The sequence below is a fragment of the Neoarius graeffei genome, chromosome 23, assembly GCF_027579695.1.
Source record: "Neoarius graeffei isolate fNeoGra1 chromosome 23, fNeoGra1.pri, whole genome shotgun sequence".
NCBI classification, from domain to species: domain Eukaryota; kingdom Metazoa; phylum Chordata; class Actinopteri; order Siluriformes; family Ariidae; genus Neoarius; species Neoarius graeffei.
Window position 1 is genome coordinate 31,069,093 of NC_083591.1, and position 27,683 is coordinate 31,096,775.

At 43.0% G+C, this 27,683-nt stretch overlaps 1 protein-coding gene across 2 annotated transcripts in view; it reads right to left on the reverse strand.

Moving 5' to 3' along the window:
• The window catches only part of kcnab1b (potassium voltage-gated channel subfamily A regulatory beta subunit 1b), a 162,080-nt gene that overhangs the window by 78,622 nt on the left and 55,775 nt on the right, over positions 1-27,683 (reverse strand). Inside the window, exons 1-6 of one of the 2 annotated variants that reach the window (XM_060905308.1) lie at positions 24,684-24,702; positions 22,946-22,983; positions 21,898-21,977; positions 19,557-19,601; positions 19,274-19,318; positions 10,803-10,846 (exon numbers count right to left, since the gene is read on the reverse strand). In XM_060905308.1, coding sequence (XP_060761291.1) covers positions 10,803-10,846; positions 19,274-19,318; positions 19,557-19,601; positions 21,898-21,962 — 199 coding nt within the window. In that variant the 5' untranslated portion in view covers positions 21,963-21,977; positions 22,946-22,983; positions 24,684-24,702. Of the gene's footprint in view, positions 1-10,802; positions 10,847-19,273; positions 19,319-19,556; positions 19,602-21,897; positions 21,978-22,945; positions 22,984-24,683; positions 24,703-27,683 lie in introns of those variants that run through there. The other variant, XM_060905307.1, reaches the window with a different exon arrangement.

Sequence of the window (27,683 nt, forward strand, 5' to 3'; positions counted from 1 at the left end):
AGCTTTTACCTTGGTGAAGGCCTGTTGGCACTGCTCCATCCACTGGACTGGATCTGGTGCTCCCTTTTTACTGAGATTGATCAGTGGGCTGGTGACACCTGAATAATTAGGCATGAACCTGCGATAGTAGCCAGCCAGGCCCAGGAACTGTCTCACCCCCCTTTTTGGTCTTGGGCCTTGGGCAGGCCATGATCGCTGCAGTCTTGTCAATTTGGGGACACACCTACCCATGACTCAAGTGGAAACCCAGATACTGTACTTTCACCCACTCAGCCACACACTTTTTTGAGTTAGCTGTGAAACCCACACACCTCAGGGACTCCAGGATGGCCCTAAGGTGTTCTAGGTGCTGCAGCCAATCATTGCTATATATAATAATGTCATCTAGGTAGGCCGTAGCATAGGCAGCAAAGGGATGGAGGATCTTGTCCATGAGCCACTGGAACATAGCAGGAGCTCCAAATAATCCAAAAGGAAGTGTGACGAATTGGTGTAATCCGAATGGTGTGGAAAAGGCTGTTTTCTCTTGGGACAATAGCCAATATCCCTTTGTCAAATCCAGTGTCAAATAAAAATGAGCAGCGCTTAATTGATCAAGCAACTCATCAGTGTGAGGCATTGGGTACGCATCGAATTTAGACACCACATTGACTTTTCTGTAGTCCACACAGAACTGGACTGACCCCTTGGTCTTGGGGACCAGGACCACCAGGCTTCTCCAGTCACTGTGGGACTCCTCGATTATGCCCATTTCAAGCATCTCACACCCCTTTTTTTGTGTTCGGGCAAGTGGTACGGGTGGCTACACACCATCACCCCTGGGGGCATTTCAGTGTGGTGTTCTATGAGGTGGGTGCGGTGGGGAAGGGGTGAGAACACATCAGAAAATTTAGTTTGCAACCTGGCAACCTCCATGAATTGGCCCCATGAGAGGTGGTCTCCACAGGGGACCAGAGCAGTTTGAGTAGTTACTTTTGCTTTTACCTCCAGCCCCAGCACCACCTTTTCTGCAACTACCATCGCCAATGCCACAGGGACCCCCTCATTCCAATGTTTTAGCAGGTTGAGGTGGTGTATTTGTAGTGCCCCGCCCCATCCATTTGCCTCACTTCATAGTCGATGTCCCCAATTCACCCTATGACCTCGAAGGGCCCTTGCCACTTGGCAATCAATTTGGAGCTTGAAGTGGGCAATAATATGTGCACTTTATCTCTCAGGATGAACTCTCTAAGGCATGCACCCCTGTTGTACAGCCAGGCTTGAAATACTTGTGCCTGCCATAAATTCTCCTGGGTTAAGTGCGTGGAGCTTTATGCACCGGTCAAGAACATACTGAATTTAATTTTTACTAGTTGAAGGTCCCTCCTCCCAATTTTTCCACAGCATGTCCAAAATGCTGCAAGACTTACACCCATATAACAATTCGAATGGGGAAAATCACATGGAAGCTTGAGGGACCTCTCATACTGCGAATAATAGGGGCTCAAGCCATTTATCCTAATTACATGCCTCTTTGCTTGCAAGCTTCCAAATTAAATTAAGTGCTTGATTGAACCGTTCTACCAAGCAATCTGTCTCTGGGTGCTAGACGCTGGTGCAGATGGATTTAATTCCCAATAACCCGTACAGTTCATGAAGTGTTTGTGACATAAACATAGTGCCTGGTCAGTCAGGATTTCTTTGAGAATCCTGACTCTGGAGATAACATCAAAGAGTGCCTCCGCAATACTGTGTGCTGAAATATTGCGGAGAGGCACCGCTTCCGGATATTGCATTGCATAGTCCACTTGGACTAAAATGGCAGCATCACAGCAGCTATGCTGGTGGTGTGGGACTTGTTTTCATGTGCCTTTTGGTGGGACTGTGACTGCTACACCATTGGAATGACATCCTGACCTTTATTTGGTGGACTTTTTTTTCTATAATTGTAAAGCGACCTTGGGTTTTGAGAAAGGTGCCATATAAATTGAACTTATTATTATTATTATTATTATTATTATTAAAATAAAGTGATATCCCCATGCTGACCAATCTAATGGCCCAGTGAGATCCATGCCAATTCTCTCAAAGGAGATCTCGATTAGAGGGAGAGGGCACAAAGGTGCTTTTGGGGTGGTCGCTGGATTTACTAGTTGGCATTCCCAGCACACCACACACCAGTGATGGACATCCCCACAAATCCCTGGCCCATAGAACTGGGCCATTATTTGGGCTAGTGTTTTATCCTGACCGAAATGTCTGGCCATCGGATTAAAGTGAGCCATGTGGAATACGAGTTCCCTACAGCTCTTTGGGATTAACAGTTGGATTATCTGTTTTCCAGTTTGAGTGTCCTGCATCACTCAATACAGCCTATCTTTAATAATTGCGAAGTATGGAAAGGAGGGTGTTGCATTTGGCTGGAGGGGTTGGCCATCGATTCCTCTCACTTGGTCAAATGCATGATGCAGAGTCTCATCTTGCATCTGTTCTAATGGGAAATCCTTGAGGGAATCCCCAAGAGAGGGAAGAGGGGAAGAGGGTGGGCTGCTCCCCACTCCTCATATCGCCCTGAAGTAGTGCTGATGTAGATGGCTCTGAGACAACTTCTCCAGTCAATGCCACACTGGGATCCCCTCATGACGTGTTACTGCAGGACCTGCCCACGACTATACATTCTATTAAACCTCTAAACCCCAGCCAATCAGTTCCCAGAATTAGTGGATGGGTGAGACACAGGCTAACCAAGCCAGTTGGGGGGGCGGCCTCTGCATCTGTGGTGGGGGAACGGGGCTGGGACAGGGAGAGAGAGAGAAAGAAAGAAAAGAGGTGGAATGTCTGCTTGCTGCTGGAACCACCATCAAATGGTCCTCTGCCAACTCAGTGGTTTGATCCAGTGACGCCAGGTGGTGGCACTGGACCCACTCCACTGTTTCTTCCAGAAGCCGCACAATGAACTGCTCCAGTGTCACCATGTTGATGATCCCCTCAGCATTGTGGTCCTCCACCCTCAGCCACCACCAGCTGGCATCCTGGAGCTGTTGGCTGAATGTGACCGGCCGGCCGACTTCCTCCAATGTCAACATCTGGAAGCGCTGGTGGTGTTGTTCTGGGGAGCGGCCGACATGTTGCAGGATGGCTCGCTTCAAGTCAGTGTAGACAAGCTGACTGTTGGCAGGGAGCTGTTGCATGGCCATCTGTACCTCTTCAGTTAGCATCGGTAGTAGCCGTGCCGCAAGTTGCTTGACCGGCCACCTCCACATTTTGGCTGCTTGCTCAAAGAGCATGATGAAAGCTTCTGGATCATCGTGCAGCCCCATTTTGCTGAGCGTGATGGGGGGTGGGTCTGCAGGGCTGGCGGTTGAGGACCCCACTGACATGAACAGGTGCTGGAATGCCTGGTGATCTGTCTGCTGGGCCAGCAGCAAGGCTTCAAAGCATTTTTCTTGTTCCTGTTGGAGGGCGATCAGTGCTTGGTGCTGGCTCTGTTGGGTGGCAGCAAGGGCATGGATAAGGTCCTTGAGTGGGGAGGACTCCATGGGTGTTGCGCTTCAGTGTCCTGGCTTTCAGCACCACTGTAGTATGTCTGTGATGTGGGTGAAATACTGAAGCAAGGCAGGTGGGGAATGAGGTCAACACAGACTTTATTACCTCCGCCAAGGAGGTTATGTTTTCGGTAGCGTTGGTTTGTATGCTTGTTGGTTTGTCTGTTAGCAACATTACGGAAAAAGTTATGAACGGATTGCTCTGAAATTTTTTCCAGAGGTGTGACTGGGCACAAGTAACAATCCATTAAATTTTGGCGGTGATCTGGATCACCTTCTGGATCCTGGATTTTTTTAAAGGATTCTTGGCGGAGGTCTGCGCTCTCTGAGTGCTTTTCTAGTTTTGTGTTTGGTTTGACTTTCACTTTTCAGCTTTGACTTGACACACACACAACACACAGACATGCTCTGATTGGGAGAGCTCCCCTCTTTTCGCTCTCTCCCTTTTTTTCTACCCTTGGTCATCACTGCAAAACACACACACATACAACATTAATCGACAATAGGTGTACTGACTTTGCCACTCACCTTCCCTGGCCCTGCCTTCCATTCACAAATCGATGCTTGGCCATGCCCCCGCTGCCACAAATGGATTTAATGGTGCTCTGTGGGATATTCAAAGTTTGGGATATTTTTTATAATCCAACCCTGATCTATACTTCTCCACAACTTTGTCTCTGACCTGTTTGGAATGCTCCTTGGTTTTCATGTTGTTTGCTTAGTACTGTTACAAAGTCAGGGTCCTTCCAGAACAGATTGATTTATACAGACATCATGTGACAGATCATTTGACACTTTGATTGCACAAAGGTGGCTCTTAATCAACTAATTATGTGGCTTTTATTAAATTAATTGGTTGGACCAGCTCTTATTTATGGATTTCATACGAAAGGGGGTGAATACCTATGCACACTCCAGATTTCTATTTTTTCATCCTAATTATTGTTTGTGTCACAATAAAAAAAGTGCACCTTTAAAGTGGCATGCATGTTGTGTAAATCAAATGGTGCTACCCCCCCCCCCCCCCGAATCCACTTTAATTCCATCTTGTAATGTGACAAAACAGGACAAACAGCAAGGGGGATGAATACTTTTGCAAGAGGCTGTAGCTGTAGGTCATCAGCATAGCAGTGGCAGCTAATACCATGTTTCTGAATAATTGTACCCAGAGGTATATAGAGGAGCATATACATGGGTAAGAACATTGGCCCTATCACAGAGCCTTGTGGAACACTACATTTTACATTTGTTTGAGTACAGAAGTCACTATTTAACTTATAATGCTAAATCACCTAAGTTCTGAGCCCACGGCATATAATAATATGCATAATGATAGATGAATGTTAGATAATATCATAAAGTAAAAGGATATAAGTCTGATAAAATGTTGCAGAAGGACATCTGTTGTAATTATAAACAATCTCTGTATAGATCACATAGATATAGTGCCCTCACCAAGAAATAATAATTTCCAACAAAAACACGTGTCACTATTAGTGGCACCTCTGCACTTGATACTTTGTACAACCTCCCTTTGCCAATAAAACAACACTGAATCTTCTCCTATAACATTTTATAAGGTTGAAGAATACAGAGCAGGGCATCTGAGACCTTTCCTCTTTACAGAATCTCTCCAGATGATCCAGGGTCCTAGACCCTCTCTTGTGCACTCTCTTCTTCCAGCTCACACCACAGGTTTTCAATGGGGTTCAGGTCAGGGGACTGAGGTGGCTATGGCAGAAGCTTGATTCTGTGGTCATCTAATAATTTTTGTGTTGATTTGGACATATGCTTCGGCTCACTGTTCTGCTGGAAGATCCAATGATGTCCCAGTTTTAGTTTCCTGGCAGAGACAGCCAGATTTTGATTTAAAATGTCCTGGTATTTCATGGAGTCCATGGTGCTGTGTACCCTAACAAAGGTTTCAGGGCCTTTGGAGAAAAAAACAGCCCCAAAACATCACAGAACTTCCACCACATTCTACAGTTGAGTTCTTTTCATTATGGTCATCCATCCATTATCTGTAACCACTTATCCTGTACAGGGTCACAGGCAAGCTGGAGCCTATCCCAGCTGACTATGGGCAAGAGGCAGGGTACACCCTGGACAAGTCGCCAGATCATCACAGGACTGACACATAGTGACAAACAACCATTCACACTCAGTCAATTTAGAGCCACCAATTAGCCTGAATGTCTTTGAACTGTGGGGGAAACCAGAGCACCTGGAGGAAACCCACCCAGACACGGGGAGAACATGCAAACTCCACATAGAAAGGCCCTCGCCGGCCGCTGGGTTTGAACCCAGGACCTTTTTGTTGTGAGGCAACAGTGCTAAGCACTACACCACCATGCCACCATTATTATCATCCTTCTTTTTCAATTTTTGTTACATCAGACCATAGAACACGGTTCCAGTCAAAGTTGTAGCAGCTTTTCACAAATGCCAGGTGCCTACATTTATGGTTAACTGACAGAAAAGGCCTTTTTCTGGAAAACCTCCCAAATAATCTGTTGGCATGGAGATGGCATCTGATGGTGGTTTTGGAGACTTGGAAACACCAAGAGTTTCCTTTTTCCTGTAGTTCACCAACAGTGATCCTTGGGGATTTTTTTTTTTTTTTTTGCCTTATACCATCCTCCTCACTGTATGTGGGGGCAAAATAAACTTGAGTCTTCTTCCAGGCAAGTTTGTAACAGTTACAGTTGATGGCCACTTTATTATTGCCTTAACAGTATAAATGAACATTTTCAGGCAAGTAACTATTTTTTTTTTAATAACCATTCCCTGACTTATGAAGGTCAACACACTTCTCACTAATTTGGTTTGTGTGTTCTCTTATCTGTCCCATGTTGATGGATGTCTAATGGAATTTGGCATCTGTGTACCCCAGTTAATCAGGAAGTCATGGATTACAGCTTGAAAGTTCCTCCACACTCCAGTCAATTCAAACATGTACAATTAAAATGGGAAACATGTTTCAGTTACAATGTGTTCACTCAAATTTCCAGGAGTGCCAATAATAGTGGCACATGTGTTTTTGTTGAAAATAATTATTTCTTGATGAGGGATTTGTTTTTCTCTGAATGCATTCATTTCAATTAAAGATTGGATTTTTCTCATTTTTTTCAGTGTGAGATGAAGCTACTGGTGCATTTTTTCCCCTCACCCTTTTTACTAATCTTAACAAGGGGTGCCAATAATCGAGGAGGGCAGTGTAGGAGCATCTTCATCATGTTTGTGTTGCAACAAAAGTTCTATGCTTACTACATAACTTCATATCTTTAATGCAAACTCAATGTTATGACCTTTATCATCATTGTTTAGCTGTACTTTTGTTAGGAGCACATATTATGCTTAATATTAAAAAAAAATAATAATAATAATAGAAGGTCCTGGGTTCGAGCCCCGTGGCCGGCGAGGGCCTTTCTGTGCGGAGTTTGCATGTTCTCCCCTTGTCTGCGAGGGTTTCCTCCGGGTGCTCTGGTTTCCCCCACAGTCCAAAGACATGCAGGTTAGGTTAACTGGTGACTCTAAATTGACCGTAGGTGTGAATGGTTGTCTGTGTCTATGTGTCAGCCCTGTGATGACCTGGCGACTTGTCCAGGGTGTACCCCGCCTTTCGCCCGTAGTCAGCTGGGATAGGGTCCAGCTTGCCTGCGACCCTGTAGAAGGATAAAGCGGCTAGAGATAATGAGATGAGAATGAGATAATAATAGAAGGTCCTGGGTTCGAGCCCCGTGGCCAGCGAGGGCCTTTCTGTGCGGAGTTTGCATGTTCTCCCCGTGTCTGCGAGGGTTTCCTCCGGGTGCTCCGGTTTCCCCCACAGTCCAAAGACATGCAGGTTAGGTTAACTGGTGACTCTAAATTGACCGTAGGTGTGAATGGTTGTCTGTGTCTATGTGTCAGCCCTGTGATGACCTGGCGACTTGTCCAGGGTGTACCCCGCCTTTCGCCCATAGTCAGCTGGGATAGGCTCCAGCTTGCCTGCGACCCTGTAGAAGGATAAAGCGGCTAGAGATAATGAGATGAGATGAGATAATAATAATAATAATAATTATTATTATTATTGTGTAAAAATGCCAGTGCAAGCTACAGTAGTGTCCAAACATTTTCACTCCACTGGTTATGGAACACCAAATCAATTTTCCCAAACAATACTGGTAAGAGATTACATCACACGTTGCTTTGAAAAAAAAAGTGAAAACAAACGTTTACCTCAATTTTTTTGAAAGCAGTATTAACAATAAAGCATAACACAGGAATTGTTAATTAAAGTAACATCAAGTCTTCATTATTAAAAGACCTCAGCCATTAACCCTGTCTTAGGATCACAGTCGTGTTTGAAGGAAATATCTTTGCATCATGTCAATTAAAAAGCCTAATAAATCAAACCGTGGGCGGCACGATGGTGTAGTAGTTGGCACTGTCGCCTCACAGCAAGAAGGTTCTGGGTTTGAGCCCAGTGGCTGACAGGGGCTTTTCTGTGTGGAGTTTGCATATTCTCCCCGTGCCTGCGTGGGTTTCCTCCAGGTGCGCTGGTTTCCCCCACAGTCCAAAGACATGCAGGGTAGGTTAATTGGTGGCTCTAATGTGAGTGTGAATGGTTGTTTGTCTTTATGTGTCAGCCCTGCGATGACCTGGCGACTTGTCCAGGGTGTACTCCACCTCTCGCCCATAGTCAGCTGGGATAGGCTCCAGCTTGCCCACGACCTTACACAGGATAAGTGGTTACGGATAATGGATGGATAATAAATCAAACCAAATATATTTAGTATTTAATTTCACAAACAGCTGATGTCACCTAATATGTTGAGTTGATATCATTTTAATGTAGTTGTGTATAACCCTTATCAAGTGAGTAATATCATTTGGGAAATGATGATGATTTGATGACATCTCATTATCTCTCATTATCTCTAGCCGCTTTATCCTTCTACAGGGTCGCAGGCAAGCTGGAGCCTAACCCAGCTGACTACGGGCGAAAGGCGGGGTACACCCTGGACAAGTCGCCAGGTCATCACAGGGCTGACACATAGACACAGACAACCATTCACACTCACATTCACACCTACGGTCAATTTAGAGTCACCAGTTAACCTAACATGCATGTCTTTGGACTGTGGGCGAAACCGGAGCACCCGGAGGAAACCCACGCGGACACGGGGAGAACATGCAAACTCCACACAGAAAGGCCCTCGCCGGACCCGGGGTTCGAACCCAGGACCTTCTTGCTGTGAGGCAACAGCGCTAACCACTACACCACCGTGCCGCCCCGATTTGATGACATTTAAATCAATTTTGTCTACATACTCCTTGTTCATTACCTCCACCAACTGTGTTGGAAGAGGTTCTGTTTTCACCTCTGTTTGGTTTTTTGTCTGTTCCCAACATAACTCAAAAGTAGTGAACAGATTTTAGTGAAATTTTGAGGAAAGGTGAGCCGTGGGCCAAGAAACAATCGATTAGCTTTTGATGCAAATCCAGATATGTATGTGGATCGAGGATTTTTTTTGTCTATTCCCAACGTAACTCAAAAAGTAGTGAATGGGTTTTGATAAAATTTGGTGTCCAGTTTTAGTATTATCCTAGGTTCAAGTGATCAGATTTTGATGTTGATATGTGCCTTATCAGAGGCATGCACTCTACCGAATGCCCTTCTCGTTCTCCCTGAAACTGTCAATCAAGTGATAAACTTGATAAACCTTCTTTTGAATGAAGGTACTGCACAGATTTTTTTAACTTTCCCTGAATAAACACATCTGTTCAGTTCACTAGGATTTTACAGCCAGTTCTACAATAAATAAACAAGCTAAATTAAAATAAATATAATGTATTAGTAGAAGGTGGTGTGTAGGTAATAATTGTTGTTCTAGGAATTATTTTGAATTGGACTTTAATGGTTAGAAATGCACATTTTCATGATTTCTGTGAAGCCTCAGCAGCTTGAGCAAAAGGCGCAGCTCGTATAGTCACACCTGAGACTACCAAAGCAGTTGAAACTGACCTGCTGTCTGATCCAGCCAATCAGCTGCCACCGCTGTGAGTCAGTTATGACCACAGTGACCACAACACTGACACCCACTGACTCTTTCTCTCTTTTGTATATGTGTGGGCACTATAGACTTACAAAAACTCATGAAAGCTTATCTTTTCAACCAAAACACAAAATAAAAGCCAGAGAGAGAGAGAGAGAGAGAGAGAGATAGGAATGTTTTTCCCAGCCTTCCAAGCTCAAAAATAGGAAGAGATTTCCCAAATCAAAATAGGTGGTCTGATAAGATGACTGAATTTCCAAGTGACTAAATTTCATTTAGAAGAAAGACGTGATAACCTGTAGGAAGGAGCAACAATAGAAAAGTACAGGACTTCTTATTAAATTGTGTAATTTTTAAAAACATTTAAAGAAAGGGTTAAATTCTTGTTGCAGTCCAACAGCTGTTAATAAATTAGATGGTCTGAGAAAAGAAGAAAAATAAATGCTGTCGTTGTGACTGCAAATGTGTTAACCAATAACACATCGAGGTGTCCTTGTATTACTGTCAATCATTTTGAGCGTAGGTAGAGGAAGTGGGCAGAAAGTGCAAAAATACTAGAAAGATAAGGTTATGGGAGGCTAATGCCAATGATAGGTAGCATAGAAAAATGTTAAAGAGCAAAACAAAATATTCAATTTTGTCAAAAGAAGGATGAAAAGGAAAAGAAGAAATCTGGCTAGGTCAGTATGATGCAGAGCGTTACTTGAGCCAGACATGTAATTACTCTGCTTGGTATAACATCAATTCTGGTGGATTATTATTGTTGTTATTTTTATCTCCCCAAAACTTTTTCTCATGCAGTTACTTCCTATATATAGGTGGGCTAAACAATTAAACTGCTACAAACAGTTTGTTATCTAGCCGTGTAGTGTGTATGTCTTCATTTGACTGTCAGAAACTGTCATTTGTCAATTATTAAACTGGTTACTCAGCAGAATCAATGCTAAGGTGTGGCCATGATGTTGATCACATTATAACAGCTTCTAAAGGACATTAGCACGTTTTTTCATCTCCTCCATATTTTTTTCTCAGGCAGCATGAATGTGTGTGTGCGCGTGTGTGTGTGTGTCTGAGAAGGTCTGTTTGAGAGTCATTAGCTGTTCGTTTTCAGGATTTGCTAGCTCTTACAGCGTTAAGCAGTATGAATGGATCAATCATGAAAGAAAACAAAGAAGAGCAAAGGAATGTTAAAGCACCATGCAATATGAAAAACCCAATTAGGACAGAAAAAAATGTCTACCTTCAATAATGTGCTTCCTCGAGAGACCTCTTTCTGTTTCTGCTCTAGAGAGAGAGAGAGAGAGAGAGAGACATCCAAGTCTTGACCTTAGCATCATATTAAACTTCTCATGTCAGAATTCATTCCAAATAAGACCTAGAATAGTCTGTTGTTTGTCTCTCTCACTGTTTCATGGATATGGGCTGACATGTAACACTTGCTCATTCACCATGAGGGAATCACAACTGCTAATTCTTTTCCAACCCCAAAACAGAACAAATAAAAATGTGCACACAAACTCTGAATGCTCATGTAGAACGTCTCTTCTTCCTGAATGACAGTACAGTTCATGTCTCATCCCCTTCATACCGTAGATACTCAGTCTGCATTAATGACAACAAGCAACTTAGGCCAAGTTTACATTAGACCGTATCTGTCTTGTTTTCTTTGCGGATGCACTGTCCGTTTACATTAAACCGCCTGGAAACGCCGGGAAACGGGAATCCGCCAGGGTCCACGTATTCAATCCAGATCGTGTCAGCTCCGGTGCTGTGTAAACATTGAGAATACGCGGATACGCGGATACGCTGTGCTGAGCTCTAGCTGGCGTCGTCATTGGACAACGTCACTGTGACATCCACCTTCCTGATTCGCTGGCGTTGGTCATGTGACGCGACTGCTGAAAAACGGCGCGGACTTCCGCCTTGTATCACCTTTCATTAAAGAGTATAAAAGTATGAAAATACTGCAAATACTGATGCAAATACTGCCCATTGTGTAGTTATGATTGTCTTTAGGCTTGCCATCCTTCCACTTGCAAGTGGTAAGTGATATGCGCTGGGATCACACACACAGCGGCTCAGCCCCGAATCACAGCTCGTGCACTTCACTCGCGTGCTCTGTGAGCTACGCAAGGCCGGAGTGCGCACCCTCCAGAGGGCACTCGCTGTTCAGGGCGGAGTGATTTGGAGCGCAGGATGCCTGCGGAGCCGAGCGTATCCGTGTATTGGTGTTGCTGTGTGCATGCAAATCGTGTATTGGTGTTGCTGTGTGCACACTAATCGTTTTAAAAACGTTAATCTGATGATCCGCTGATACGGTCTAATGTAAACATGGGCTTAGGATTTTCTGACTCAGGACTTCCTACTTCCAACCTCAGAGTACTCACGCAACTACTTAAGAAACGATTGCTTGAAGCAAGTGCTTGTTTGGCTTTTGTGTGTATATTATAATAATAAAAAAAATTGTTTATGACATTTATTTATAAATTGGGTGTACAGTAGGTTGTAGGCAGTGATTGACTGCCAGTAGTGCTGAAAATAAAAACATGAATGAGTACAATTTGACCCAAAATACTGCACAAAACATTCATTTTTTAATTATCCAATTATTTTCTTAGTACCATATCATATGAAAATAGAAAAGGCTTAAAAATTCCTACTATTTTTATGCTTGTAATTTACGCGATGGGTACTATGACATCATAAGATTTGAGTTTGGTTACATTCGAGCTCTTGAGAAAGTCCAGCCTTCATTAGAGGATTTACAGGAATTCCTCTGACTTGGAATATACCTTATTTGGAAGTTTCTAAAAAAAAAAAAAAGACCTCATGCATTTGACATCATTTATAACTATAACATTTTAATCACCACTGACAGAGTGAAAAGTTTTGGAACAATACAAGCTATTTGATATTGTGACATCTGAGAATATAAAATGTCCTTTAATCAACAGGATTGTGCTTTTCTCCAGACGTGTACAAAGATGTCTTGTAGCAGTGGATAATAATGTTTCCCAATACAGGAAGCAATACCTGCCTTTAAAATGGCAGATATTTATCCAGAGAGTGCAAATGAATAAACCACCTTTGATTTTATTGGAAAACTATACATATTTTTGGCTGGCACTGGATCGGTTGTATAGTGAAAACAAACAAACAAACAAACAAACAAACAAACAAACAAACAAACAAACAAACAAACAAACAAGCAAACAAAACCCACATAGACTATCGCTATGGAAATAATTAAGTAGCACCTGTAAAAATCACACTTAACCCACCTTCCTAGGTAAAACTTATGATAATGATTATTTATATACAGTACACTGTATATCCAAAGGTTTGTGGACAAGTGACCATCACACCCATGTGTGGGTCTTCTGCAAACTGTTGCTACAGTGTTGAAAGAACACAATTGCATAGGATGGCTTTGTATGCTGTAACATTATAATTTGCCTTCACTGGAATTAAGGAGGGACGGCATGGTGGTGTAGTGGTTAGCATTGTCGCCTTACAGCAAGAAGGTTCTGGGTTTGAGCCCAGCGGCTGGCGAGGGCCTTTCTGTGTGGAGTTTGCATGTTCTCCCTGTGTCTCCATGGGTTTCCTCTGGGTGCTCTGGCTTCCCCCACAGTCCAAAGACATGCAGGTAAGGTTAATTGGTGGCTCTAAATTGACTGTAGGTGTGAGTGTGAATGGTTGTTTGTCTCTGTGTCAACCCTGCGATGGCCTGGTGACTTGTCCAGGGTGTACCCCACCTCTCGCTCATAGTCAGCTGGGATAGGCTCCAGCTTGCCTGCAACCCTGTAGAACAGGACAAGCGACTACAGGTAATGGATGGATGGAATTAAAGAACCCAAACCTGTTCCAGCATGACAATGCTCCTGTGCACAAAGCGAGGTCCATGAAGACATGATTTGCCAAGGTTGGTGTGGAAGATCTTGAGTGGCCTGCACAGAGTTCTGATTGCAACCCCACTGAACACTGGGATGAACTGGAACAGTTACTGCTACCCAGGCCTCCTCATCCGATGTCAGTGCTTGACCTCACTAATGTTCTTGTGACGGAGTTGGCAAACCCCCAACAGCCATGCTCCAAAATCTAGTGGAAAGCCTTCTCACAAGTGTGGAGGTTATAAGAACAGCAAAGAGGAGACTAACTCTATAACCAAATATTCAATAAGCATATATAGCTGTGGTCAGATGTCCTAAAACTTTTGGATATAGTGTATATAAGTAATGATTATTATCATACGTTTAACATAGGAAGCTGGATTAAGTGCAATTTTTACAGGTGCTAATTAGTGATTTCCATAGTGATAGTCCAAGTATTTTTCTCCATACCACTGATCCATATAGGCCATATAGTATAGCACTTTTCATTGTGAGTTCAAATGTGCTTTGCATATAAAAATTTCAGATGGTCAAAACCAAGTAGCTGTGCCAGTGAATCTGGCCGAAATGATAAGTATAACTGTCATCAGCATAGAAGTGAAAGCCAACATTATGCTTGGGAATCATACAACCCCGATTCCAAAAAAGTTGGGACAAAGTACAAATTGTAAATAAAAACGGAATGCAATAATTTACAAATCTCAAAAACTGATATTGTATTCACAATAGAACATAGACAACATATCAAATGTCGAAAGTGAGACATTTTGAAATTTCATGCCAAATATTGGCTCATTTGAAATTTCATGACAGCAACACATCTCAAAAAAGTTGGGACGGGGCAATAAGAGGCTGGAAAAGTTAAAGGTACAAAAAAGGAACAGCTGGAGGACCAAACTGCAACTCATTAGGTCAATTGGCAATAGGTCATTAACATGACTGGGTATAAAAAGAGCATCTTGGAGTAGCAGCGGCTCTCAGAAGTAAAGATGGGAAGAGGATCACCAATCCCCCTAATTCTGTGCCGACAAATAGTGGAGCAATATCAGAAAGGAGTTCGACAGTGTAAAATTGCAAAGAGTTTGAACATATCATCATCTACAGTGCATAATATCATCAAAAGATTCAGAGAATCTGGAAGAATCTCTGTGCGTAAGGGTCAAAGCCAGAAAACCATACTGGGTGCCCGTGATCTTCAGGCCCTTAGACGGCACTGCATCACATACAGGCATGCTTCTGTATTAGAAATCACAAAATGGGCTCAGGAATATTTCCAGAGAACATTATCTGTGAACACAATTCACCGTGCCATCCGCCGTTGCCAGCTAAAACTCTATAGTTCAAAGAAGAAGCCATATCTAAACATGATCCAGAAGCGCAGACGTCTTCTCTGGGCCAAGGCTCATTTAAAATGGACTGTGGCAAAGTGGAAAACCGTTCTGTGGTCAGACGAATCAAAATTTAAAGTTCTTTATGGAAATCAGGGACGCCGTGTCATTCGGACTAAAGAGGAGAAGGACGACCCAAGTTGTTATCAGCGCTCAGTTCAGAAGCCTGCATCTCTGATGGTATGGGGTTGCATTAGTGCGTGTGGCATGGGCAGCTTACACATCTGGAAAGACACCATCAATGCTGAAAGGTATATCCAGGTTCTAGAGCAACATATGCTCCCATCCAGATGACGTCTCTTTCAGGGAAGACCTTGCATTTTCCAACATGACAATGCCAAACCACATACTGCATCAATTACAGCATCATGGCTGCGTAGAAGAAGGGTCCGGGTACTGAACTGGCCAGCCTGCAGTCCAGATCTTTCACCCATAGAAAACATTTGGCGCATCATAAAATGGAAGATACGACAAAAAAGACCTAAGACAGTTGAGCAACTAGAATCCTACATTAGACAAGAATGGGTTAACATTCCTATCCCTAAGCTTGAGCAACTTGTCTCCTCAGTCCCCAGACGTTTACAGACTGTTGTAAAGAGAAAAGGGGATGTCTCACAGTGGTAAACATGGCCTTGTCCCAACTTTTTTGAGATGTGTTGTTGTCATGAAATTTAAAATCACCTAATTTTTCTCTTTAAATGATACATTTTCTCAGTTTAAACATTTGATATGTCATCTATGTTCTATTCTGAATAAAATATGGAATTTTGAAACCTCCACATCATTGCATTCCGTTTTTATTTACAATTTGTACTTTGTCCCAACTTTTTTGGAATCGGGGTTGTATATCCAAGGGGCTGGTTATACAGGGATAAAAATAGGGGCTTCAATAAAAGATCATCTTGTCGGATATCATATGGACACTTTTGCTAACATTCTGTCAAGTAAGATATAAATGAGCAGAACTTGCTTGTATAAACCAACAATGCTTGTAAGCTGGTAGTCCATTAAAATATCATAATCACTCAGGTCTTGACAGGGTTTCAGCACCTTCACCTTCCAGAGGTGAATATTATTAGATGTGACAAGTAAATCATTGCAATTTAATTTGAGCTATAACCTTGAAGAGATTTCTAAGCTACTTCTTGTGGCTTTGGATAAGTGATGAAATGTCATTTAAGTCACAAGACCAATTTGCCATACCTTCCACAACATTCCAAAATAACCTGGAGGACTTTCTAAGCATTTTGCTCAAATGGATTGAACCTCAAATTGAAGTAAGAGAGTCAAGATCTCATAAAGAACCTTGGATGAGTGGAAAAACATCTTCAAGGTTATAACACAAACCACCCTGACTTCCTACAGCAAAATTTCAACAGGCTTTGAAGCCAATCTGATCATTCTGAGTTCTATAACTAATGCATGCATTTTCATCTGCAATGAAACAGTGTTTCCTGTTGCCGGAATTTTAATGAAATCTTACTCCTTTTCTTGTTTTCCCTGAATCTCTCTTGCTCTCGCTCTAATTTTGCAAACCTCTCAGCCTAATCCACCATTATGAGAGAGCATTAGAGACTTTAGAAGTGTGTCTGCTCTGATTGAAGGAGTTCTAACTCTGCTCGATGGAACTGATCTCCAGCTTAGCAGCTAATGCATATAGATGAGCATTCCTATACCTTACAAAGTCAGGCAACTCGCACACACGCTCACACACATAGAGTACATAATAGGCTTGGGATGACCTGTCCATTTAAATTGATTAAAGCTAGTTATATCATCATGCTCTTAATTCTCATTTCATACTGGTCAGGTGTTGGTTCATTTTAAATGACAGCACAGCTCCTAGATGTCATGACTTGCTTTGTAATTCAAATGTAATGTTGCAAGTTTTCTGGTGAGAGGAGAGTCTTCTGGTCAAAGGGCTTTGTGCTTTGCTATTACACCTTATAGCATGTGACATGCTTTATCTTTTATCTTATGATCTAGAGGGAGAAACAGAGAAGCTGGTGAGGGAATAACTGTTTATAGCTGCTTTAACATAAACAATAGCAGGAATTAACCAATTTAATTGACATTCATCAAATTACATCACATATAACTGTAAAGCAACAAAAAAATCCACCTTGTTTTGTAATAAATAAAATTGTGTATGTGAAGGCAAATTGCCATGTTACAAGTGAAATAAAACATTCTGAGATGTGTTTTGCTAAATAATTATACACTCACCGGCCACTTTAATAGGAATTTGTTCTTGATTCTACAACCCCGATTCCAAAAAAGTTGGGACAAAGTACAAATTGTAAATAAAAACAGAATGCAATGATGTGGAAGTTTCAAAATTCCATATTTTATTCAGAATAGAACATAGATGACATATCAAATGTTTAAACTGAGAAAATGTATCATTTAAAGAGAAAAATTAGGTGATTTTAAATTTCATGACAACAACACATCTCAAAAAAGTTGGGACAAGGCCATGTTTACCACTGTGAGACATCCCCTTTTCTCTTTACAACAGTCTGTAAACGTCTGGGGACTGAGGAGACAAGTTGCTCAAGTTTAGGGATAGGAATGTTAACCCATTCTTGTCTAATGTAGGATTCTAGTTGCTCAACTGTCTTAGGTCTTTTTTGTCGTATCTTCCATTTTATGATGCGCCAAATGTTTTCTATGGGTGAAAGATCTGGACTGCAGGCTGGCCAGTTCAGTACCCGGACCCTTCTTCTACGCAGCCATGATGCTGTAATTGATGCAGTATGTGGTTTGGCATTGTCATGTTGGAAAATGCAAGGTCTTCCCTGAAAGAGACGTCGTCTGGATGGGAGCATATGTTGCTCTAGAACCTGGATATACCTTTCAGCATTGATGGTGTCTTTCCAGATGTGTAAGCTGCCCATGCCACACGCACTAATGCAACCCCATACCATCAGAGATGCAGGCTTCTGAACTGAGCGCTGATAACAACTTGGGTCGTCCTTCTCCTCTTTAGTCCGAATGACACGGCGTCCCTGATTTCCATAAAGAACTTTAAATTTTGATTCGTCTGACCACAGAACAGTTTTCAACTTTGCCACAGTCCATTTTAAATGAGCCTTGGCCCAGAGAAGACGTCTGCGCTTCTGGATCGTGTTTAGATACGGCTTCTTCTTTGAACTATAGAGTTTTAGCTGGCAACGGCGGATGGCACGGTGAATTGTGTTCACAGATAATGTTCTCTGGAAATATTCCTGAGCCCATTTCTAATACAGAAGCATGCCTGTATGTGATGCAGTGCCGTCTAAGGGCCTGAAGATCATGGGCTCCCAGTATGGTTTTCCGGCTTTGACCCTTACGCACAGAGATTTTTCCAGATTCTCTGAATCTTTTGATGATATTATGCACTGTAGATGATGATATGTTCAAACTCTTTGCAATTTTACACTGTTGAACTCCTTTCTGATATTGCTCCACTATTTGTCGGCGCAGAATTAGGGGGATTGGTGATCCTATTCCCATCTTCACTTCTGAGAGCCGCTGCCACTCCACAATGCTCTTTTTATACCCAGTCATGTTAATGACCTATTGCCAATTGACCTAATGAGTTGCAATTTGGTCCTCCAGCTGTTCCTTTTTTGTACCTTTAACTTTTCCAGCCTCTTATTGCCCCTGTCCCAACTTTTTTGAGATGTGTTGCTGTCATGAAATTTCAAATTAGCCAATATTTGGCATGAAATTTCAAAATGTCTCACTTTCTACATTTGATATGTTGTCTATGTTCTATTGTGAATACAATATCAGTTTTTGAGATTTGTAAATTATTGCATTCCATTTTTATTTACAATTTGTACTTTGTCCCAACTTTTTTGGAATCGGGGTTGTAAGATTCCTGCTCTTGGCTGGCAGGAGTGGAACCCAATGTGATCTTCTGCTGTTGCATGCTGAGATGCTTTGCCATTCACCATGGTTGTAAAGAGCTGCTATATTCTTTCTGGCAGCTCAAACCAATCTGTCCATTTTCCTCTGACCTCTCTTATCAACAAGGCATTTCCACCCACAAAACTGTCTCTCAGTGTTTTTTGTTTTTCGCACCATTCTGTGTAAACTCTAGAGACTGTTGTGTGTGAAAACCCCAGGAGATCAGCAGTTTCTGATCAGCAGTTTCTCAAACCAGTCCATCTGGCACCAACACCCATGCCACAGTGAAAGTCACAGAGATGACAGGTTTTCCCATTCTGATGTTTGAAGAGAGCATTAACTGAAGCTCTTGATTTGTATCTGCATGATTTTATGCATTGTGTTGCATAAGGGATTGGCTGATTAGATAACTTATGTTATGTATGGGTTATGTATGGGTGTTCCTAATAAAGTGGCCTGTGAGTGTATATAAATACAGTAACTCCACAACACAGCATCACATCGGTAAATAAGTGATATCCTGTTTTTAATGTACTTACTTTCCTCCCCAGTAAAGTTTGGTAGTGATCACAAGACTTGATCTCCTGAATAGAAAGATGCACCCACACACACACACACACACACACACACGCGCACACACAGGGCAATCAAAGTAAACATGAGTTAGACACATCTCAAATCATTTAATGATTGGAGATTAACCATAAGAAGAGTGTACTCCTTATGGTAACAGATTGCATTATTGTAACAAGCTATGGATTAGCACTTTCATTTCATAGCAATCTATAGTGTTAGTACAATTCTCCCCTAGTGGTTTCATACCTCCAGCATTTCTTCTTGATGATATTTCCAAGAATTATTTCGGCTCTATGGGAGGATAACACACATTAAAAATCAAGTAGCTGTGTATCTGTGTGCGTAATATCTCTCAACAACCTGAAAATTAGCCTTATATAATACACTGGCAGTCAATGAAAAAGTCCAGGTCAATAATTCAACATATTATGCAATACGGAGTTGGGGAAATGTTTGTTTTGAGATGTTTCTATTGAATAGCGTGCACAGAAGTCATTAATGAGTTCTCCTCAATCCAAACATTTTTCAATAGTCTTCAGGGAGTGGTCTTTAGGAATCAGCTCAAAGTGCTGTTTTGGAGAAAAACAAAAGTTTGTACACGGTTGAAAGGATGGGTTGGATAGCCTTTATTAAGGCCATGAAAAAGCCGACTTTTGTATTCCTTATGTCCAAGATGCCACGGTTAAATCCAGATGACAGATGGCGGGCCCTTGGCATGGTGCAAGCCGGCCTAAGTTTTTCAGAAGTTGGGCGTCGATTGAATGTCCAAACCCTGCCATGGCCTGCGTATTCACCTGATCTCAATCCCATTGAGCATTTATGGGATCACCTTGGTGTTCAGATCCAGAACCGTGTTCCTCGTCCCATGAACAGAGGTCAACTGATCCAGGCTCTTCAAGAGGAGTGGCAGGCCATTCCACAAGACAGGATTCGCCGTTTGATACGCAGTATGCGTCGCAGACTGACGGCTTGTATTGCTGTTGGTGGGGACAATACTCGGTACTGAAGCTGCAACTTTCCAATTACAGGGTATCCATTTTGTTCGGACTGTACATTATCAAAGCTCACAACAATTGTGATTTTTTGTTTATTCATCTCGAGTTAAATGTCAGTATATTGATCTGTAAGCTTCTAGTATATGATTTCATAGCTTATGAATAAAATTATTTTCATAAATGTCACCTGGACATTTTCATTGACTGTCAGTGTAATTTACACGTTTATCTGTACTGAAACCATTTTACCAGAAGCAATTCCTGTCGATGTTCATTCTCTAAATTTGAAGATCATAGTGAAATGTGCATAGCATGCGATTGTATTAGCTGTGACATTGATGTAATCAGATTTCTTGCAAGAGCCTGAACAACAGGTGTTTTATGTCTTGGTTGGTTATGTACACACATACCCCTTTTTCCACCAAGGCAATTCCAGGACTAGGTTGGAGACAGTGCCTAGTGCCTAATTTTGAACCAGTTCTTTGTGTGCTGAAAGCCAAATAACTGGCTCTCAGCCAGGAAAACTGGTTCCAAAGCAGCACCAACTCTTTGCTGGGTGAGAACCAAGAACTGCTTGCATCAGGGGCTAGGGGAAGGATTATAATGGAGCTAGTGTGGTGGGCTAATGGTGCTAGCTGGGCTAGCGGCTGGGAAAATGGCGATGTATACGGTGACATAATGATGTGGCTCTCTAGCCCATGGAAAAGCAAACAGGTTCTTAAACAGTTCGCAAGTTGAACCAGCTCTTGCACCAGCCCAGAACTAGCAACTGGTTTGCGTTGGTGGAAAGGGGTTAACAGAGCTTATGCCTTTGTTCTTGCTCCCCACCAAATTTTCACAACTTAACTTCATGATTATGGCAAAGAGAGGTCAGAGTTTTTATTTTAATTTATTTATTATTTTAATGTATTTATTTGTACACTCTTTGCTCTCAATTGCAGTTGTGGCTAAGTTTCTACTAGCTCATTTTTCCTCTATTGTATGACAGCTATCAGTCTGGGAGGGGGATGAGGCCTGGGAATCCAGCCATCATGTATTTTTCAGAGTGTCAAGTGGCAGCTGCATAAGCTTGGAGAAGGGCACTAACTAACAGCCACTTTATATGTGATGCTACTATCAGGTTAAATATCCTGCCTAAGCCTTCCAGCCATAGATCATAATCTATCTCCTGATGAAAGTGGAGACAGGGTAGATGCTTAGCCACTTGTGTCACTCAAGAACTTTTAGGTCAGTCCAGTTCAGAAAAGATCTTCAGCTAACTGACAAATTTGTTCAGTCTTTGCAGAATTTGCAACAACTTGAGCAAATATCTGATCTTGGAATTCACTTATTGTGCTTTCTGTAGTTCTGTGTTATAGAGCCTTTGCACTGTCTTGCATGATTATGAAGGTATAATATGAAAAGGCTAAGTCAAATCAAAAGTGAAAAGGTTAAACTAATGGCTAGTGCAGGTTTACTGACATAATTCATTTGAAATACAAAAAAAAAAAAAAATCCAGTTATTCATGAGAGCAGTTTGTGTGTTCTAAAATCTATTCAAGGGCAGACTTGGACTGTGATAAACACAGACAGAACAGAATGATCATACTCACTTGCCGGCTGAGTAAACCTCAGCTGTGTCGAAGAGGTTAACCCCGTTCTCATAGGCTATAGTCATTAGCTGCTCTGCTACCTACACAAACACACAGATATATATATATATATATATATATATATATATATATATATATATATATATATATATATATATATATAATTTATTTTTATTTTTTTCAAATCAGGAGTGCTGAACTAATACAATTCACACAGTGTCCATACACAATGTCTTCATTAAGGTAGCTGAAAATAGCAGTTGTTCAGAGATGCATTATTATGTAATGTAACATAAATTAGGCACATCTGTCTGAGCTAATAATAACACAGCCGCTCATTTCGCATGTTTCTTGCAAGTAGCAAAACAGTAAAACAAGACGAGCATAACAATCTGCCTTGGCATTTCTCTCTTCTCTTTCTTAATTTACATTAGTGCTTTTGTATTATCGATTATATCAAATACAATATTGCCAAAACATAAGTATGACAACATCTATGACAATAATAACAACACATCTAATAATAACATTGAGTGATAGAAGCTAGTATATTTCTAAATTCTCTCTGTCTCTGATGATGATGTGTTGTTATGCTGAGTGACAGTGACTGTAGGGTGGTGTGTGGATTTGACCATAAAGGAAACAGTGACAATTATAAACATTATTAACTTAGACAGCTTACTATAGGGCCATAAAAAAGAGGGATATTCCAAACTCAACCTTAATTTGATTAGATAGCCACCCTGATGTGATTGGACATCATATACCTTGCCTCTGGGGACAGTGAGCTTTCTGCAGTAGTTTTTATGATGGATGATTGACTAATGGGGCTGTGTCTGTGCCCCAGTGAATGTCAGAGACAGCAATAACCCACGCAAAATATAGCTATTGTTAGTAAGAGAGCACCACAGAATGATTCATATGTAGTGTTACTATAGAGCCTGGTGGCTTCTGGCACTGCACATGAGCTCTGTTTGGCTTAGAGATTAATCTATATTTAAAATGAAATGTTACTGCTTATATATGCATGTTTGTTAGGTGTCCCCACCTCATCTGAAATCTGACCCCCAAATGTCACCCATGTTCCTGAAAGAGAGAGGGAAGGAGATTAGAAATTCCATGTAGAAATAGTTAATAACAGACAGAGGAATCAATTTAGAATGTGGTAACATAGAAAAGAGAGTAGTGAGGCTATTTGATGGATTAGACTGCAGTGAGGTAGTGAATGGTCATTTCCTCTGTACTTCATTTACCTCCTAGATGCTTAAGCCAAAAATCTCAATATAACTTATAAAAGGACAAAAACTGCTAGAGTACACAGGTCTTCACAAGCTTTTATTTGCTGTATGCCACATTGATATTGCTGTCATTTGATGATTCAAATAAAAATTTTCAATCCTGATAACATATATGCTAATCCCATTTGGTTGTACCTACTGAATCAGTGCAGTACATGCTAATCCATCAAGAACTGTATCAATATTTTACAGTTAATGTACAGAGAGCTTCATGAGCAGGACTGTGAAAAGCTTGAGACTCAGAGATCTGGGTTATTTCTATATTGACTTTGCCCACAGACTACAACATCCATTATTCATAAATTTTATGTGGCCCTGGGTGGAAATATTGAGTCAGCATTGTAGTAATCATGTCAAATCCACATGATGTCACCTCAACCATCAGTATTTCATTTCTCATAAGTCCTAAAAATAGACAAAGAGAACCCAGTTAAACAAATGAGACAAAATATTATACTTGGCCATTTATTTATTGAGGAAAATGATCCAATATTACATATCTGTGAGTGGCAAAAGTATGTGAACCTCTAGGATTAGCAGTTAATTTGAAGGTGAAATTAGAGTCAGCTGTTTTCAATCAATGGGATGACAATCAGGTGTGAGTGGGCACCCTGTTTTATTTAAAGAACAGGCATCTATCAAAGTCTGATCTTCACAACACATGTTTGTGGAAGTGTATCATGGCACAAACAAAGGAGATTTCTGAGGACCTCAGAAAAAGCGTTGTTGATGCTCATCAGGCTGGGAAAGGTTACAAAACCATCTCTAAAAAGAGTTTGGACTCCACCAATCCACAGTCAGACAGACTGTGTACAAATTGAGGAAATTCAAGACCATGGTTACCCTCCCCCAGGGGAGGTCGACCAACAAAAATCACTCCAAGAGCAAGGCATGTAATAGTTGGCAAGGTCACAAAGGACCCCAGGGTAACTTCTAAGCAACTGAAGGCCTCTCACACATTGGCTAATGTTAATGTTCATGAGTCCACCATCAGGAGAACACTGAACAACAATGGTGTGCATGGCAGGGTTGCAAGGAGAAAGCCACTGGTCTCCAAAAAGAACACTGCTGCTTGTCTGCAGTTTGCTAAAGATCACGTGGACAAGACAGAAGGCTATTGGAAAAATGTTTTGTGGACAGATGAAACCAAAATAGAACTTTTTGGTTTAAATGAGAAGCGTTATGTTTGGAGAAAGGAAAACACTGCATTCCAGCATAAGAACCTTATCCCATCTGTGAAACATGGTGGTGGTAGTATCATGGGTTGGGCCTGTTTTGCTGCATCTGGGCCAGGATGGCTTGCCATCATTGATGGAGCAATGAATTCTGAATTATACCAGCAAATTCTAAAGGAAAATGTCAGGACATCTGTCCATGAACTGAATCTCAAGAGAAGGTGGGTCATGCAGCAAGACAATAACCCTAAGCACACAAGTCGTTCTACCAAAAAATGGTTAAAGAAGAATAAAGTTAATGTTTTGGAATGGCCAAGTCCAAGTCCTGACCTTAATCCAATCGAAATTTTTTGGAAGGACCTGAAGCGAGTAGTTCATGTGAGGAAACCCACCAACATCCCAGATCTGAAGCTGTTCTGTACAGAGGCATGGGCTAAAATTCTTCCAAGCTGGTGTGCAGGACTGATCAACAGTTACTGGAAACATTTAGTTGCAGTTATTGCTGCACAAGGTATTGCAGTTATTGCTGCACACCAGATACTGAAAGCAAAGGTTCACATACTTTTGCCACTCACAGATATGTAATTGTGGCAGCGGGGGCATGGTCAAGTGCCAGTCTGGGACAGGAGGGCGGAGTCAGGGAAGGTAAGTGGCAGAATCACTACACCTGACATCAATTAACCTGTGTTTGTGTGTGTCTTCCCAGTGACTGTGCCCTACTTAAGGAGGGAGAGCGAGAGCAGAGGAGCTCAGCCCCGAACTAGACGCTGGTTGTGTGTGTGTGTGTCTGTTCGATTGGAAGATTGTTCACTGAAAAGTGTGGCAATAAAGCCCTATTCAGCCGATCAGCCCTGTGGAGTGCTCCCCGTTCGCTGACCTGGTCCACGCCCTCGCCATGGCCCAGCAAAGCCAGCACCAGGCGCTAGTCACCCTCTGAAAGGAACAAGAACAGCGCTTCGAGGCCCTGGTGCTGGCCCAGCAAGAAGATCGGGAGGCGTTCCGGCACCTCCTTGCATCGGCGGGGTCCACCAGCGCTCCCACCGCAGGCCTGTCCCCCCTCACCCTAACCAAGATGGGTCTGCAGGATGACCCCGGGGCATTTATCGTGCTCTTCGAGCAAGTCGCGGAGGCCTCGGGGTGGCCGATGGAGCAGCGCACGGCACGTCTCCTCCCTCTGCTAACGGGAGAGGCACAGCTGGCCGCGCTACAGTTCCCCGCCGACCGCCGGCTGGCCTACGCGGACCTCCGCCGGGCTGTCCTCCAGCGTGTGGGGCGCACACCGGAGCAGCAGCGCCAGCGCTTCTGCGCTTTGCGCTTGGAGGAAGTCGGCCGGCCATTCGTGTTTGGCCAGCAACTCCGGGATGCCTGCTGGCAGTGGTTGAGGGCCGACAACCGCGACGCCGAGGGGATCATCGACCAGGTGGTGCTGGAGCAATTCATCGCTCGCTTGCCAGTAGGAACCGCGGAGTGGGTCCAGTGCCACCGCCCGGCGTCGCTGGATCAGGTAGTCGAGCTGGCAGAGGACCATTTGGCGGCTGTTCCGGCGGCAGAACAGCAGACAGCCTCTTCTCTTCTCTCCTCTTCTCTCTCTCTCTCTCTCTCCCCCTCCTCCTGTGTCCCGTCCTCGCCCCATTCCCCCACCGTGGAGGCGGGGGCCAGCACCACCCCAGCCGGCCTGCCGCACCTGTGGTGCCCTTCCGTTTCTCCCTTCTGTGTCTGTCTCTCCCCCCCCTCAGGTGAGTGAGCCCCAGAACACCGGTGCAGAGAGGAAGCCCGGGCCGGTTTGCTGGCACTGCGGGGAGCCAGGCCACCTTCAACAGCAGTGCATGGCGATGGAGGTGGGCGCGGTGGTTCGGATCCCTGACGCGCCAGAGGCCGCCCTTGATCGGGCCGGAGCGTATCGCATACCGGTAAGTATTCAAGGGGATACATATCAGGCATTGGTGGATTCTGGTTGTAATCAAACCTCAATTCACCAAAGCCTGGTGCAAAACGAGGCATTGGGGGGAGCACAGGGGGTGAAGGTGTTGTGTGTGCACGGGGATGTTCACAGCTACCCGTTGGTGTCGGTCCACATTTTTTTCCAAGGGGAAAAATTCGTAGTAAAGGTGGCGGTTAATCCTCACCTCACCCACTCAATAATTTTGGGGACTGATTGGCCGGGATTCGGGGAGTTGATGAGCCATTTAGTGGAGAGTGGGTCCTGCCATACTTCAGTAGGGGGAGGTCCCGGTGTCGCCTTGGCGGGAGCAGCTGTCACAGAGCCGTCTACATCATCTCCGCGTCAGAGTGAGGAGCCACCGGCTCCTCCTCTCTCTCTCGGGGAATCCCTAGCGGATTTCCTGTTAGAACAGTCGCGAGACGAGACTCTGCGGCATGCGTTTGACCAAGTGAGAGCAATCGATGGTCAAACGCTCCCGCCGAATGCCACCCCGTCCTTCCCTTATTTTTCTATTATGAAAGATAGATTATACCGAGTGACGCAGGACACTCAGACGAAAGAACAAGTCATGCAGCTTTTAATTCCAAAGAGCCGCCGGGAATTGGTATTCCAGGTGGCTCACTTTAATCCCATGGCTGGACACTTAGGGCAGGATAAGACACTAGCCCGAATAATGGCCCGATTCTATTGGCCGGGGATTCGCGGCGATGTTCGTAGGTGGTGTACGGCGTGCCGCGAATGCCAGTTAGTAAATCCAGCGGCCATTCCAAAAGCGCCTTTGCGCCCTCTACCATTAAAGGATATGGGACATGGATTTTTACCTGGGCATAATTATGTATAAAGGACATAAGAAATGCCATCTAAATCACTGCAGGGCGTCAAAAATGTGAAAATCATCACATTATTCAAGTTTTTCTATACATCAGCGTAAAACAAGGATTCGTTAATGAGCTAGGTGGTCACGTGACCCGTGACGTCACAAAAACTTTCCAAGGAGCCAGCGCTTGGGAATCAAATGTAAACAGGTTACCGAAATGGACACCATCGACAGTGACATTCCCGATGTTTCACAGAGATGTGAAGTTAGACCCTATCAATTCGAACCGATAGCTGGAAATTCACATGAACATGGATCTTGTCTTTACTCTGATGGGTCAGATGATTCTGAGAGTGAGAGTTCATTCAGCCCTCATGAAACTGAAAGCGGTCGGCTCGATAACACTTCCTGGTAAGTTAAAAACAATTCTGCTCAAAGGCTAATGATCTGTTGAAAGAAGTATTATTTTTGTATCATACATTGAAAGTTCATCATAGATCTAGCTAAAGTCCGTTGCAAGCTAGTTTTTTTTTGCTGATATTTTTCGAGATGAG